Here is a 16325-nt window from a genome sequence, read left to right on the forward strand (position 1 = left end):
AGGGTAGTCTGGGGGCTGTGCCTCAGGGGTGTCTGCTGTCCTATATAGGGTCCTATCTTAGGAGGTGCCCACCAAATTGGCTTATAAAGGATTCCTCCAGTGGCAGGGAAAAGTCTGGCCAGGTAGTGCACCCTGGGGATGACATCTTTAGCTTGGTAGTCCGTGGAATCTCCTGAAAACATCCAAATCCCCCTCTAAAGGCTGGCATGGTCCTGGCTGGCCAGGGAGACCCATGGAAGCTGCCCTGGGTCCTCCTGCAGTTCCACATGGTGCCCGATTGTTGGATATACCCCTGTAAGCCTCTGTAGCTCTTCTCTGGTGATGGAGACAAGCACATACTAGCCAGAGAGACTCCGATGGGTGCCCAGGACCAGGCTGTGGTTCTGCATCTGCCCAGGTATTGGAGCCCCCTGGTTGTGTCTCCTGAAAACGTATCCACATCCCCATCCAAACAATGGTCACAGTGAATGGCCTGGGCTGGACAATACACCCGTGAAGGATGCCGGGGACTCAGGTGTTGTCACCCTTGGGTCCCAGTCATTGGGAGCACCTCCCGAAGTTTCTATGTCCTTTTGTGGGAGGTCAGGACTGAACTCTAGCTGTTGGATGCACTCCTCCTCCTCCCCCTCCTTGTTCTGTCTCCGTCTGGAGGAGGTGAGCAGCCCCAGTTGCCCAGGGAGAGTGTTCCAAGCCCAGCCTTGGTCACATGTAAGCACTATGTATCACATATGCCACTGGAAGATGTTTCTAACTCGTAAAGGCAGGCAGCAGCCAGCTGAGCCATGGACCAGCCTTCCTGTGTTGGGTTGCGATGCTACATGTGTTTCTCAAAAATATTTTTAAGTCCTCTTGGGGAGACTGAGCAAAGACGGCCCGGGAGGCCCGTGGAGGGCCAGTCTCACATAGGGTGTAGTCACTGGGACTATCTACTGAAAGCATCTAAATTGTACTCTGCAGTCAGATGCTCCACTCCTGAGCTATATACCCCCCAGTGCACTAAATGGGAGCAGCCCGGGCCACCCCGGGAGTTCTGACGACGGTGCCCTGGGCCCACCAGCCTACTCCTTGGCGGCTCTGGGCCAAGATACACAATTGGAGTGAGATCCAGGCAAGGTGGCACCTGGCGGGGTGAGGGTGGAGGTGGGGGTGGCGGTTCAGGTTCATCCATGATGGTAGAACTGCGCCACCTGGCGGCTACTTTTTTTTACTTTTTAAATTTTTATTTATTTATGATAGTCACACACAGAGAGAGGCAGAGACACAGGCAGAGGGAGAAGCAGGCTCCATGCACCGGGAGCCTGACGTGGGATTCGATCCCGGGTCTCCAGGATCGCGCCCTGGGCCAAAGGCAGGCGCTAAACCGCTGCGCCACCCAGGGATCCCCTGGCGGCTACTTTTATGCAGCTGCTTTTACGTTGTCCCCGGAGCTCGGCTGTGCGGGCCTGGGACGGGATCCAACCGTCAAAACCAAAGCAGAGTTCCAGCAGGCTGGCAGAGATGTCGTCCCAACCACACCCCCTCCCGATGGGCTCCCCTGTAGAAGAGTGTGACATCTAGGAACTGTCCGGATAGGCTGGCTGACTGGCACACGGCGGTCTCCTCCCCACATGGGAACTCCTTTGAGACCTTGCAGGTAACTGGATAAGAGTGCCCTGGGTTTGGCTGCGTTCTCAGCTGGTGCCTGGTTGTTGGGGGTGCCTCCTGAGAATTCTTCTAGGTTCTCCCTCCTGAGGCTGGGATCACGGCCAGGAAAGCCTGGGAGCATTCCCCTCAACTGGCTGCAATCCTGCGTGGGGTAGGGTCATGGGATGGGCATTCTGAAATTACCCCTTCTGAAGAGGGGGGCAGGGAGGACCAGGGAGGGCACCCTGTGCCCAACTGCAGTTCCAGTGGGGCCCATTCTTGGGACACTTTCCCCAAATCTTTGGATGTCTCCCTGTGGTGGCAGGGTCCATCCTGGGTCAAATAGAGGGATCCAAGGGTGGGCTCGCTAGGCCTGGTGGTGGTCCCCAGTGGCCACTTGATAATCTGAGCCACTCGCTGGAGGGGTGCCTGGTGATTCATTCAGTTAAGCATCTACCTTTAGCTCAGGTCATGATCCCGGGGTCCTGGGATCAAGTTCCACATCAGACTCCCTGCTCAGGTGGGAGCCTGCTTCTCCTTCTGCCTCTGTCTCTGCTTCTGTGTCTCGCATGAATAAATAAATAAAATCTTAAAAAAAAAAAAAAAGGCGAGAGCTGGACAGGTAGTACTAGATAGCTGTTGCTAACTGTGAGCCTGTCTGTTGTAACAAGGCTATGTTGTTCTGATGTTGAACATAAACTATCTTAACAGAAAACCAAAATTACACAGGTTCACTCTCTGTGATGGAACAAGACCAACATGAGGCCACTATCTTGTCTGTAATTGGATTATACAAGGAAATTGCCGAAGCCACAAATATTACCAAATGTTTCACTCTTCTGGCACAAATGATTTTCATTTTTTCATCATTAGTTTTAGCCCCATTTTTAGATCTAATGATATCATTAGTCAAAATCCTAATTTCTTAAACTCCCTCCACCTGCCAACCAACTAAGTTAGAAGCCCATATCACAGAGTAAGTCCACCTTCCTATTACCCTCTACTGGGATGCATCATGGTTCCTCGTGGTGTTTGATCTCCATTATAAGGAGGCAGTAACTCAACTATGTTCTACTATAACTGTGTTCCTGGTGATCTCTGGCTGCACAGCACTGATGAAAACAAGATAGAAGTTTCTACCAAAATAGTAAGTGATTTTCATGGAAAAGATGTTAACTATGTGGAAGGAAAAGAACTTAACCCTAAAAACTTGCTTTGGATCCTAGAAGAAATCAAATAATTCAAACCACACACGAACAGAAAGGAATTAAAATCAAAGAATAGGGCAGCCCGGGTGGCTCAGTGGTTTAGCACCGCCTTCAGCCCAGGGTGTGATCCTGGAGACCTGGGATTGAGTCCCATTTCGGGCTCCCTGCATGGAGTCTGCTGCTCTCTCTGCCTGAGTCTCTGCCTCTTCTCTCTGTCTCTCATGAATACATACATAAATCTTTAAAAAATGCATGCAAAAATTTTAGGGTCAAAATTATAGTTTTAAATACATTAGAAAGGAAGAAAGATCAAACATCAATGATCTAAGTTTCAACTTCAGTACACTAGAAAAAAGCTCATTAAAAGTAAAATTTTCAAAAAATGAAATATTAAGAAGCAAAAAAATATAGAAGAAAAAATATAGAAGCAGACATCAATGAAAAGCAATACCAGAATACCAATAGAGAAAATCAACAAAAAATTGGTTCTCTGAGAAGATCAAGAAAACTGATAAAATTAAAGCCACACTAGGGCAGCCCCAATGGCCCAGGGGTTTGGCGCCGCCTTCAGCCCGGGGTATGATCCTGGAGACCCAGAATTGAGTCCCATGTCAGGCTCCCTGCATGGAGCCTGCTTCTCCCTCTGCCTGTCTCTGCCTCTCCCTTTCTCTGTGTCTGTCACAAATAAATAAAATCTTTTAAAAAAATTAAAAAAAAATTAAAGCCACACTAACCAAGAAAAAGGCATAAATTATAAATATAGAAAAACAAACAAGTATACCCACTCCAAAAACAAAAAACCCCACATAAACCCCACAAAAATCACAAACCCTACAAACATACCTGAGATTTTTAAAGCTATAAAGGAATCATATGAACTATTTTATGCCAAAAGATTGGAAAATTTATTTGAAATGGACAATTCCTAGCTATATTCACACCTATTAATCAACTCAAGAAGAAATAAAGACAGAAAATATGAATAGGTCTATCAAGTTAAGAAATTGAAGTAGTAGGTAAAAATCTTCACACACACAGAACACAAAAAAAAAATCTTCACACCAAGAAGAGCCATGGGCCAGATAGCCTCACTGTGGAATTCGAACATACTTTCATGAAGAAATACCAGTACTGCACTAATAAAAGAGGAGGAACTACATTAAAAATCATTTTATCAAATCTAGACGAAGATATTACAAGAAAAAAATGGCAGGAATCCTTTCACACTGTACACTGTATACTTGTATCAAATCACTGATGTACATTTAAAATACATTTTGTCAATTATACCTCAATAAACCTGGAGGGGAAAAAAGAACACTGAAACAGAAGTGATTTTGGGTAGACTGAAAAAGAGCAGAAAGAACCAACAATTAGATGAATGACCTTCACAAACATAAAACCTTTTAACAGAACATTGGGAAATGAAATATGGCAATGCATATAAAGGTTTACACACTGTGGCAAAGTGGAGTTTGTCCAAGAAGGGAAGAGTGGATTTAACATCTGAAAACCAATGAAAGATAATAAAAGACTAAAGAAAAAGTAATGACACTCTCCACAGAGGAAAAAGAAAAACAGAAAAATCCAAAATACATTCACTATACAAATTCTCATCGAATGTTATCTAGAAGGAAACTTCAATCTGATGAAATATATGACAAATTTACAGATAATATCCTACTTAAAGGTGTAATACTGAATGCATTCCCCCTCAGACTGGAAACAAAACAAGTGCCCTCTTCCACTACTTCTATTTAAAATTGTCCTGGAACACCTAGCTAATGCAAGGCAAGGAGGAAAACTCAAAGGAACAAAGATTAGAAAGAAAGAAGCAAAACTTATTTTCAGATGACACAATCTTGATTATAAAAATAACTACTAAATCTAAGGGGGAAAAAGACTTAGAATAGCAAGGCCATAGGATAGAAGAATATCTAAGAATTGACTTATTGCTATTTACTAGTAATGGAAAACCCAAAACTGAAATTAAGAAAATTCCATTCACCATAGTATCAAAAGCAAAAATCACTACTCTGGAATGGCAGCATGATCTAGCTCTTGGACTCTCTCCCCAGAAAAACAAATATAAATGTCAAGAGTCACTTTAAAATTTCAATTATTTTAAGGCTCTGGAAAGTAGAATAGGATATAACAAACATTTTTTCAATAAAACCTAAGTAAGAGGAGTGAGAGTCTGTGGTATTGAAACCACAACTTGCTTTCTGCCCCTCTCATTTCAATGATGGAAACACCAGTCCAGACAGAGGCAGCCAAGAACACAAGACTTCCCCTAACCCTGCTCCTAGTCCAGGGATCTATCTTCCTGGGAGGGCAGGCACCAGCATTTGCCATCCTCTCCCAGCTACATATTGCAGAGGCTCATTTCCACCTGGCTAATGATAGGGGTGGAGACTCCACTTCAGACATGGCATGTTAAGAATACTAGAGTTCCAAAAAAAAAAAAAAAAAAAAGAATACTAGAGTTCCAATTGCCCTCTCCTAGCTCATTTATAGGGTAGAAGTTCTATGCCAAGAGGCAAGTCAAGAGGCTGCCAGCCACACCTAGTGTCTTTCTTATAAAAGGGAGTTATTCAGGGGGATCTGGGTGGCTCAGGTAATCAGTTTAGTGTCTGACTTCAGCTCAGGTCATGATCTTGGGGTCTTAGGTTCCGGCCCTTCACTGGGCTACCTGTCCCACTCAGCATGGAGTCTGCTTGTCCGTCTGCCCCTCCCCTTGCTCATGTGCTGTCTCTTAAATGAATGAATGAATGAATGAATGAATGAATGAATAAAATATCTTTCAAAGGAGGGGGGATTATTCAGAGAAAGACAGGCCAACATTCCCACCCATTATTCCACAGCTGTGGCTCAAGGATTTTTTTTTTTTAAGATTTTTTTGACAGAGAGCAAACATGAGTGGGGGAAGGGACAGAGGGAGAGGGAGAAGCAGGCTCCTCACTGAGCATGTAGCAGAGACCTTGGGATCATGACCTGAGCCAAAGCCAGATGCTTAACCAACTGAGCCACCCAAGCCCTGGCTCAAAGATTTTGTTCACAGGCAGAAGCGGGCCCTAAGAGCATATAGCTCCAAAGCTCTTTCCAAAGGGGTTAAACTTATTTTAAACAAATGTGTGGAAGTTCAAGACTAAGGGTACTCAAAGATGATGAAAGTTTTGATGGCAAGCCACTTAGAGGAGGCAGGAGATCAATATATGAAACAAGTGGGCCAGTTAGTTTACCAAAGAACCAGGGAAAGAGACAGATAAGGAAAGCCCTCTTGGGATTAGAACAGACCTCAAACTCTGACCTCAAAAACTACTTCTACAAAGGGGTAGGGATGAAATTGGGTCAGGCTCTGGAGCAATTTATGTCCCAGGGAACTGTTAATAAAGCAAGCAGCCCACCATCAGTGTGATCAGAGAAAGAGACAGTCAATGAGAGCCCTGTCGAAAACAGTCAAGCCATTGTGACTGTAAGCAAGCCCAAGGCTGTGCCCTCTGAAGAGCAACAGGGCAGGGGCTCACATGCAGAAAAAAAGATGTCATCGAAATGTCATTCAGCTAATCACTAAACAAACAAAACAACAGTCCTGAAAAGTATATGATCTAGAATGTCAAATTTTCAACCAAAAATGTACAATACATGTAAATAAATGGGCAGGATTAACTTACAAAAGGCAAACAATTGTCTGTGAGATGGTCTAGATGACAGATTTAACAAAGACTTCAGGGCAGCCATTTTAAATATGTTCAAAGAACTAAGGGAAACCATATTTAAAGAAGGAGGGTATGATAATATTTACATTAAAGAGTATCAGCGGGATCCCTGGGTGGCGCAGCGGTTTAGCGCCTGCCTTTGGCCCAGGGAGTGATCCTGGAGACCTGGGATCGAATCCCACGTCGGCCTCCCGGTGCATGGAGCCTGCTTCTTCCTCTGCCTGTGTCTCTGCCTCTCTCTCTCTCTGTGTGGGTGACTATCATAAATAAATAAAAATTTTAAAAAAAGAGTATCAGCAACAAGAAGTTATAGATGGATAGAGATTATGCAATCTAAAGAACAGATTAAGAATGAAGAAAAAAGAAAAGAGCCTTTGGAAAATGTGGAACACATATGCATAATAGGAATAACAGAGAAGAGAGAGAATGGAGGTTATTCCACCATTGTTGTTTCTCTGCCCCTTTATCTCCCTTTTCACCCTCTGGGATTCTCATTATGTGCACATTAATTGGCTTAATGGTATTCCAGACGTTCCTTGGCTTACTTTTTTTTTTTTTCTCTGCTCTTCAGACTTATAATTTCAAATGACCTGTTTTTGAGTTCAGAGATTGTTTCTTCTGCATGTTCAAATCTGCTCTTGATCCCCCTAGTGACTTTTTTCAATTTTTAAAAAATATTTTATTTATTTATTCGTGAGAGACACATACAGAGAGAGGCAGAGACATAGGCAGAGGGGGAAGCAGGCTTCTTGCAGGGAGCCTGCTGTGGGACTCAATTCCAGGACTCCGGGATCACGCCCTGAGCAGAAGACAGATGCTCAACCGCTGAGCCACCCAGGCATCCCTCAATTTTTATTTTAAAAATCATTTCTCTTTGATATTCTCAAAATTTTTCATCTATTCTCTTCTTAACATTATTTTCCTTTTAAACCCTTAGGAGTATTTTTAATTTTACTTAAAGTGTGCGCATGTATGAGTGGGGGCAGGGGCAGAGGGGGAGAGCGTATCTTAAGCAGACTCCATGCCTGATATAGGGCTTGATCTCATGACCCTGAGCCAAAATCAAGAGTTGGGACACTTAACCAACTGAGGCCTGCAGGTGCCCCATGAGTATTATTTTAAATTCTTTGTCTACTAATTCTGAAGCCTGTTTCCTTGGCGTTGATTTCTGAAGATTTATGATTTGTTTGGGTGATGTTTCCAACTTTCTTTATATGCCTTGTGATTTTTTTTTTAAGATTTTATTTATTCATGGACGCAGAGAGAGGCAGAGACATAGGCAGAGGTAGAAGCAGGCTCCATGCAGGAAGCTCAATGTGGGACTTGATCCTGGGACTCCTAAGGCAAAGGCAGATGCTCATCTGCTGAACGAACCAGGCGTCCCCTTTGTGATCTTTTGTTGAAACTTGGGCATTTGAAATGCAGCCATGTCACCTACTCTTTGCATGCTGGATCAATGCACAGAAAGACTTCCACTAACAGCCTAGCATGAAGTCCTAAGGTATTCTCAAGACTTTTCTGGGCATGGGTCTTCCTTGGGTGTACTTTCCCAATTCGCCTGTATACACATCTGCTTTTTTTTTTTTTTAAATACATGTCTGCTTTTAAATGTATTAATTTCCATAGGAGTCTCACAAGTCCAAATCCTGGGCCTTTTGAACACCTTCACATTCATATAATCCATTTTAAAAAGATTTTACTTATTTTCGGGGGCACCTGGGTGGTTCAGTTAAGTGTCTGACACCTGGTTTTGGTTCAGGTCATGATCTCATGGGTTACGGGATCAACCCTGGGTCCAGCTCTGCACTCAGCAGGGAGTCTGACTGAAGATTCTCTTCCTCTGTCCCTCACCCTACTTGAATGATCTCTAAAATAAGATAAATATATACATTTTTAAAAGTTTTTACTCATTTTTAAAAAGTAATCTCTGCATCCAATATGGGGCTCAAACTCACAACCCCAAGATCAAGAATCCCATGGTCCACCAACTGAGCCAGCCAGGTATCCAATATCCATTGTTGTTTATGGTTTTTGGTCATATTTATTAACTACAATTCATTCTATTTCTTTCTTTTTGACTACAGATGTCATACTGGTAGTCTTTAGCAAGAAGGCACTGATAAAACCATGATCTAAGTTTTTGGAATTAAAAATAATGAGAAATTTAATTACAAAAATCATAACTATAGAATAAAAATTTGAGGAAACATACTTTAGCTTGTATGCACATGATGATACTCAGAATGTATAATGATGACAAAATTACAAGTTGATTTGAAAATCCACAATTGCAATGGGATGTTTTAATATACTCTTATCAGAAAATGAAGAATGTTAATATACAACTGCTAATAAAACACTTTGAAAGAACACATACAGAAACATTGGTTCGATTTAAAAAATTGTAAATCACATACAAACATAACTGAAAATATATTGAAGAATTAAGTCCAGTTGTGAGTCATTAGAAACACAATCTGCCTGACAAGAGGAAGGTGCTTATTCTCACAAGAAAGGGCTGGGTCACAGAAGTCACTGTACAATGCAGTAGAGGAAAAAACTATCACATGGTTCCTTTTGACTACATAACTGTAGCTGTGTTGGTAGAATCAGGAACACACATTCATTAGGAGTATTAACAGAACAAGATGTTTACTACATATATTAGACCTTATACAAATGCAATCCAGAGAAAAGGGAAGTCAGTGCTTTAAAAAACATTCTCAACCGTGATAGTCTAAATTTGTTGCCTGGTGGACACATGATATCAGGCTTGCAAGGAAATACAACCGGTATTAATCTTTGCTGTGGAACTTGTGGAGGCATCTGTAGAAACCTACAACTCTGAGAAAATGAAGTTAAGTAGTTGGTGGTGGTATTGAAGATACTCTTGAATGGCAGGGCAAAGAATCAGCAAATGGGCTTGAAGATGTATGCAAAACTCCTATGGTATCTATCACTGCTTGTACTGTGACTCCAAAAAGTAAGGCCTTCTTCCCTTCTGCCTTCCAAATCTCATGCAAGTAAAGCTATTGGTGAATTCTAACATGAAACTATAAAGAGAACAGATTCTAGAAAATTAGGCCACAGTATTACCCACATTGACCTAACTTAACACATTCCAGGAGAGCCATCTCCAATTCTATCTTTCTTGTCTGAAGACAGGTTTCTTAAAGTGTAATATCCAAATCACAGAAGGAATGACAAAGAGTAAAGGGAAAATATGTAAATAGCAATTCTAATGAGATTATACTCTATGATAAACTCTGCATACTTACAAATTTATGCCAACTATTTATTAGCCAGGAAAATAAGGCTTTTTTTTGATGAAAGAAAAAAGAAAGAATCCTTTTCTCATATGAAAGGAGGAATATTTATAATGAGTAAGGAATATCCAGTACCTGTGACATGAGGTCATAGGAAAATCACAACAAATCCCAAAATATCATTTTTCCATGGCCTCTTCACTTACTGAACAATTAAAAAATATATAAAAATTAACCCTCCTTACATATTAGAAATACACTTTAACTCACCCATAGATCCAATTAACTTCAAAATGGAAAGACAAAAATTTTATAAGCTGATTTAAGGAAAAAACACTATCCACTAAGGTTACATACTATTGCTTAAACAGTGCTTACAGAATTGTCTCAACTTCATGTTCAGCTAAAAAGCAACAATTGGAAGCCGCAGTCCAGAGACTGAGTTTCAGAATCAAATTCATTATTTTTTAACTTTTGAAGCATTTCTTTCATGTAGTGAACTGTCTGGTGTATTATACTTGAATTAATTTGTATCAGACTTTTCCCTATTACTTACATTTATAGCATTTCTCTTCAGTGGTGTTTTTACATGACTTTGTTAAGACTGAATACTCTCCTGTATTTTTCAGTTATAATTTACCTATCTAGTGTGCATTCTCATCACATGTTTATGTAAGGATGTGGGCCAGTTGAAGGCTTTCCCACAATGTTTACATTCAAGAAGTTTCTCTCCAGTGTGAATTCTTTCATGGCTTCTAAACGAACTGGGGCGACTAAAGGCCTTCCCACATTCTTTACATTTATATGGTTTCTCTCCAGTGTGCACTCTCATGTGTCCTCGAAAGGTTGTACGATAAATAAAAGCTTTCCCACATTCCTTACATTCATAGGGCTTCTCTCCAGTATGAGTTCTTTCGTGTACTTGAACATAACTTGAACAACTGAAGGCTTTACCACATATTTTACATTCATAGGGTTTCTCTCCTGTGTGAGTTCTCTCATGTATTCGAAATGAACTGGGACAATTGAAGGCTTTCCCACATTCCTTACATTTATAAGGTCCATCTCCAGTATGTGTCATCATATGTCTCCGAAAACTTGTGAGAGAAACAAATGCTTTCCCACATTCCTCACATTTATAGGGTTTTTCTCCAGTGTGAGTTCTTCCATGTATTTGAAGACCTAGAGGAGAACTAAAGGTTTTTCCACATTGTTTGCACTCATAGGGTTTCTCTGCAGTGTGAGTCCTTTCATGTCTTCGAAAGGAAGTGGGACAACTGAGGGCTTTCCCACACTGCTTACATATATAGGGTTTTTCTCCAGTGTGAGTTCTCACATGCACTTGGAAAGTGGTGAGCCAATGGAAGGCTTTTCCACATTCTTTACATTGGTAGGGTTTCTCTCCAGTGTGAGTTCTTTCATGTGTTCGAAAGGAGCTAGAACAACTAAAGGCTCTACCACATTGCTTACATTCATAGGGTTTTTCTCCAGTGTGGGATCGTTCATGTATCCGATATGAACTGGGACAACTGAATGCTTTCCCGCATTCCTTACATTTATAAGGTCCAACTCCAGTATGTGTTATCATGTGTCTTTGAAAGCTTCCAAGAGAAATGAAGGCTTTCCCACATTCCTTACAGTCATAGGGTTTCTCTCCAGTGTGAGTTCTTTCATGTTTTCGAAGAGAACTGGGACAACTAAAGGCTTTACCACACTTTTTACATTCATAGGGCTTCTCCCCTGTGTGAGTTCTTTCATGACTTCGAAAGGAACTGGGACAACTGAGGGCTTTTCCACATTGCTTACACTGATATGGTTTCTCTCCAGTATGAGTTCTTTCATGTGTCTGAAAGGTTTGATGATATCTAAAGGCTTTTCCACATTGTTTACACTGATAGGGTTTCTCTCCAGTGTGAGTCCTTTCATGTTTTCGAACAGACTGGCGATATCTAAAAGATTTCCCACATTCCTTACATTTGTAAGATTTCTCTACACTGTGATTTCTTTCATGTTTTTGAAAAGGTTGGAGATAACTGAAAGCTTTTCCACATTCTTTACATTTATAAGGCTTTTTTCCATATTCCTGATACTTGTATGGTTTAGGTGAAGTGTGAGATCTCTTATGCCTATTAAGGGAAGAATGGCGCATGAAGACTTTTCCACACACATTGCATTCCCATGGTTTTACTTCAGTATAAGTTTTCTTGTTCAGATTAAGATTTGGAATAGGGCTGAAGTTTCCTCCACACTGACTACCTTCTTTACTTTGATTGAGCCTCTCTACCATATGACTTCTGTAAGAAAAAACAAAAACACAACAGAATTTATTATTGATTTGTTTCCTATCTATTACTAAATACTAAACTTACGTTGTTTTTATTTTATTTATTTATTTTAAAGAAAGAGAGAGGGTGAGTGCAGAGGGATGGGAGGAGGGGAAAGAATCTGAGGCAGACTCTGTACTGAGATGGAGCCCCATGCCATGACCCAGGAGGGAGATCATGATCTGAGCTGAAACCAAGAGCTAGATGCTTAACCGACTAGAGTCACCCAGGCGCCCCTAGAATTACGTTGCTACCATTTATATACAGGGGAAGGGCAGGTTTTTCTGACCTGTCTGAATTGTTTGAAAATGAATATTCTGCAAAAGGGCTTACCCATAACTATTATATGAAAATAGTGAAAAAAAATAGTGGTAGTCAGTCACATATGGAGTTTCTTTTAAATTTTTATTTATTTTTAAATATTTTATTTATTCATGAGAGACAGAGAGAGAGAGAGAGGCAGAGACACAGGGAGAGGGAGAAGCAGGCTCTATGCAGGGAGCCCAACATGGGACTTGATGCCGGGTCTCCAGAATCATGGCCTGGGCTGAAGGAGGTGCTAAACTGCTGAGCCACCCAGGCTGCCCTCTTTTTTTTTTTTTTTTTTAAAGATTTTATTTATTTAATCATGAGAGACAGAGAGAGAGAGGGAGGCAGAGACATAGGCAGAGGGAGAAAAGCAGACTCCATTCAGGGAGCCTGACGTGGGACTCCATCCCGGGACTCCAGGATCATGCCCTGAGCCAAAGGCAGATGCTTAACTACTGAGCCACCCAGGTATCCAACATAGGGAGTTTCTGAATAATATTTCCAAATGAACTATTTTGCAAATGTTGAAGATATGTCACATTTAAGAATACACTTTTGGTGAACATTTTCTAGAAAAAAAATACATTCGATGCTGGGCCATCTTGTGTCTGCTTGTTTTTAAATTTTCATAATATACAAAGATTCCCTTGGACACTGCCTTCCACTGTGAATGCAACTCACCTTAGTTTTCTTCCCTGGTTTTTGTACTGATCTTCACTGTTATAGTCTTTCCATGTTTTCCCTATAATGAAAACCCAGAAGAACAATAAAGTATAGAATTATTACAAGTCTATGGTGAGCTCTGACCATACCTGATTTACCAAAGTATTCCCTTTCCCCATTCCCTTTTTTTTTTAAAGATTTATTTATTTATTTATTCAGAGAGAGCAAGAGAGAGGCAGAGACAGGCAGAGGGAGAAGCAGACTCCATGCAGGAAGCCCGACGTGGGACCCGATCCCGGGTCTCCAGGACCACACCCGGGTAGAGAAAAACTTGTCCTCTAATTGACAAGGCGAAAGTAAGTTGTCATCCTTACCTATTGAGGCCAGGTTCCTCAAGGTTTCCCGCATTACATCTCTGTAGAGTTTCTTCTGTGAAGGCTCCAGCAGAGCCCATTCCTCCAAGGTAAAGTTTACAGCCACATCCTCAAAGGCCACTGAGTCCTAAAACATCCCACATACATGTAGAGGAGGTTGGATGAGACAGCACGAGGAATCTACAGTCAATGCATTTCATAGTGAAACTTGCAAATTCCAAAGATAAAGAGAAGATCCTTAATACAGTCAATTCATAAGAAGTTAACATGATTCTGTGATCTCAAAATATTCTATGGCTTAGTCATCAGAATTCTCACTTTTTATACACAATCATTTCCTCATAAATTTAGTAGCATCATGAACACAACAAAAACTATTTCTACCTTTTTACTCTGTTCACTTCAAGTCTCCCTGCTCTCTAATGGTAGAATCCCTAGCATGTTGGAGAATGAGAGAAATGATATACAAATGAAAGAAACATTTCCATTTTAAGACCATCAATTCCTTGTGAGAAAAAAAAAACTCATCTCCTTCCTTATTACCCACCATATCACATAGTACTCTATGAAGCACAGGGTCACATCCACAGGAATGAAGTTTTGTTTTTTGTTTTTTTTTAAGATTTTACTTCTTTGTCAGAGAAAGTGCATGTGAACAAATGGGGAGCGGCAGGCAGAGGGAGAAGCAGGTTCTCTGCTGAGCCCCTGATGTGGGGCTTGATCCTAGGACTCCAGGATCATGACCTGAGCTGAAGGCAGACACTTAACTGACTGAGCCACCCAGGTGCCCCACATGAGTAAAGTTTTAATGAATAAAAACACAGTGAAGCATTGGGAGCTTTTCCTTCTATTTCCTTTTTTTCCCTTTTTAAGAAAAATACTTTATTTATTTATTCATGAGAATACACAGAGAGGAGAGAGAGAGAGGCAGAGACACAGGCAGAGGGAGAAGGAAGCTCCATGCAGGGAGCCTGATGTGGGACTCGATCCCGGGTCTCCAGGATCACGCCCTGGGCTGAAGGCAGCGCTAAACTGCTGAGCCGCCCGGGCTGCCCTTTTCCTTCTATTTCCAATGCCAAACATGTAAGGTCAGAAGGCCAGTGGGAATCCAATTTATAACTAGGGCCAGCTAGCTATACTGTCCTGAAGTATTCCAGGACATTAGCAGTCATCAGATGTAGCTGGCTGAATGAAAACATCTGGTAGACAATATTAATTTCAATTTGTCTATACAAATATTTGTCGGAGATTCAGTTACTCCTTTCTATTTGTCCCATTTCATGGGGCTAGAAAGTTATTCAGACATTATGGCTCAGGTATAAAATAAGAAGGCATCATAACTCAGAACTCTACCAAATCCCTACACTCAGGCCTCAGAGCTGCTTCTTGCCAATTTTTAGCATATATATGCACATATACTGAGAGGATAAGATGCTAGAAGAGCTTTTCCTGGCAGAACCATAACAGTGTACCTCAGGCCCTGCTGAGCTTGAGGAACTGAATAAAAGCTGCAATGTGCAAGGAAGTTCATTTGAAAGTCACAATCATTTCATGAGGAATGCACCTTGTTATAAAACACACAAAGAGGGGCACCTGGGGGGCTCAGTGGTTGAGCATCTGCCTTTGGCTCAGGTCGTGATCCCAGGACCCTGTGATCAAGTCCTGCATCAGGCTCCCAAGAGGGCACCTGCTTCTCCCTCTGCCTGTGTCTCTGCCTTTCTCTCTCTGTCTCTCATGAATAAATAAAATCTTCAAAAAAGATTTTCTCTAAAAGAAGACAAAACTGGATGCTTCTCACTTCTGTGCCTTCATGTAGGGCACAGGAGCATGACTGCCTAACGTCTGGGCATAGGTATCCCTCAGCTAATTCATTCTCCTAAATGTTGATCTCTGAAAAAGATCATTAACCCCCTGACAGTCTACATGCAGGTGATAAGAGAAAAGGCTTCCACAAAATAATATGGATGGCAGAAATCATCCATTTGGTTAAGAAAACAGAATGAGTAGTCCATACTTCTTGGTAGATCCAAGGAGTAAAATGAGCTACCTGGGTTGGCTCTAAATACTCTTTATATTTTATTTGCCTGCAGTTCTTGTTCATTATAATATCCCACTACCTAGTGTGCAGAAGAGAATGACTATTACCAGCAGGCTTGAGACCGCTGATCCTTATGAATACCTGCTCACAGTATTTGTCCTTCATTGCTATCTGGGAGCCAAGATTTAGAGGGACCACACCAACTTGATGAGAGTTGAGTCACACTGAGTCGTGTGCTAAAACTGTTTATGCAAAGAATATGATGTATCCCAAACTCTTGTTTTCATTCTAAGAGTATGAACTTCTGTTATGCATAGCCACAGCCTATGTGAGGGTGCCTATGTGACCTATGCACTGGGTCTATAATGAGCTTTCCTGGAAGACAATATTTTGTATGTGTTGTCACAGCTTGTTGCTTGGGCAATTGATCCCTTACAATGGATTACAATAGGAGGTAACATCTTGAAGCTTGCATCTGGTTTCCTCTAGAAGAAGTTTATTTACATATCTTTAAAGTTTATGTATTTATTTTTTAAGTTATGTATTTATGTATTTTTATTTATTTATTATTTATTTTTTTACTTTATTCATGAGAGAGAGAGGGGGGCAGAGACACAGGCAGAGGGAGAACAAGCTCCATGCAGGGAGCCTGATGTGGGACTCGATCTCGGGACTCCAGGATTATGTCCCTAGGCCAAAGGCAGGCGCTAAACCACTGAGCCACTCAGGGATCCCCATAAAGTTTATTTTTAAGTAATCTCTACACTCAATGTGGGGCTCAAATTCACACCCCACAATTTG

The 16325-nt window shown here is 41.4% G+C and overlaps 1 protein-coding gene across 12 annotated transcripts in view; it reads right to left on the reverse strand.

Moving 5' to 3' along the window:
* Positions 1-8819: 8819 nt before the first annotated feature.
* LOC144290497 (uncharacterized) overlaps positions 8820-16325 on the reverse strand; it is a 47444-nt gene continuing 39938 nt past the window's right edge. For 8 of the 12 annotated variants that reach the window (XM_077859800.1, XM_077859792.1, XM_077859802.1 and 5 more), the window contains 3 exons: positions 13487-13613; positions 13131-13191; positions 8820-12110 (listed from right to left, as the gene is read on the reverse strand). In XM_077859800.1, coding sequence (XP_077715926.1) covers positions 10457-12110; positions 13131-13191; positions 13487-13520 — 1749 coding nt within the window. In that variant the 5' untranslated portion in view covers positions 13521-13613 and the 3' untranslated portion in view covers positions 8820-10456. Of the gene's footprint in view, positions 12111-13130; positions 13192-13486; positions 13694-16325 lie in introns of all 12 variants that reach the window. The other 4 variants (XM_077859799.1, XM_077859797.1, XM_077859798.1 and 1 more) reach the window with 2 other exon arrangements.

This window comes from Canis aureus, chromosome 19 (genome assembly GCF_053574225.1).
Source record: "Canis aureus isolate CA01 chromosome 19, VMU_Caureus_v.1.0, whole genome shotgun sequence".
Lineage (NCBI taxonomy): Eukaryota > Metazoa > Chordata > Mammalia > Carnivora > Canidae > Canis > Canis aureus.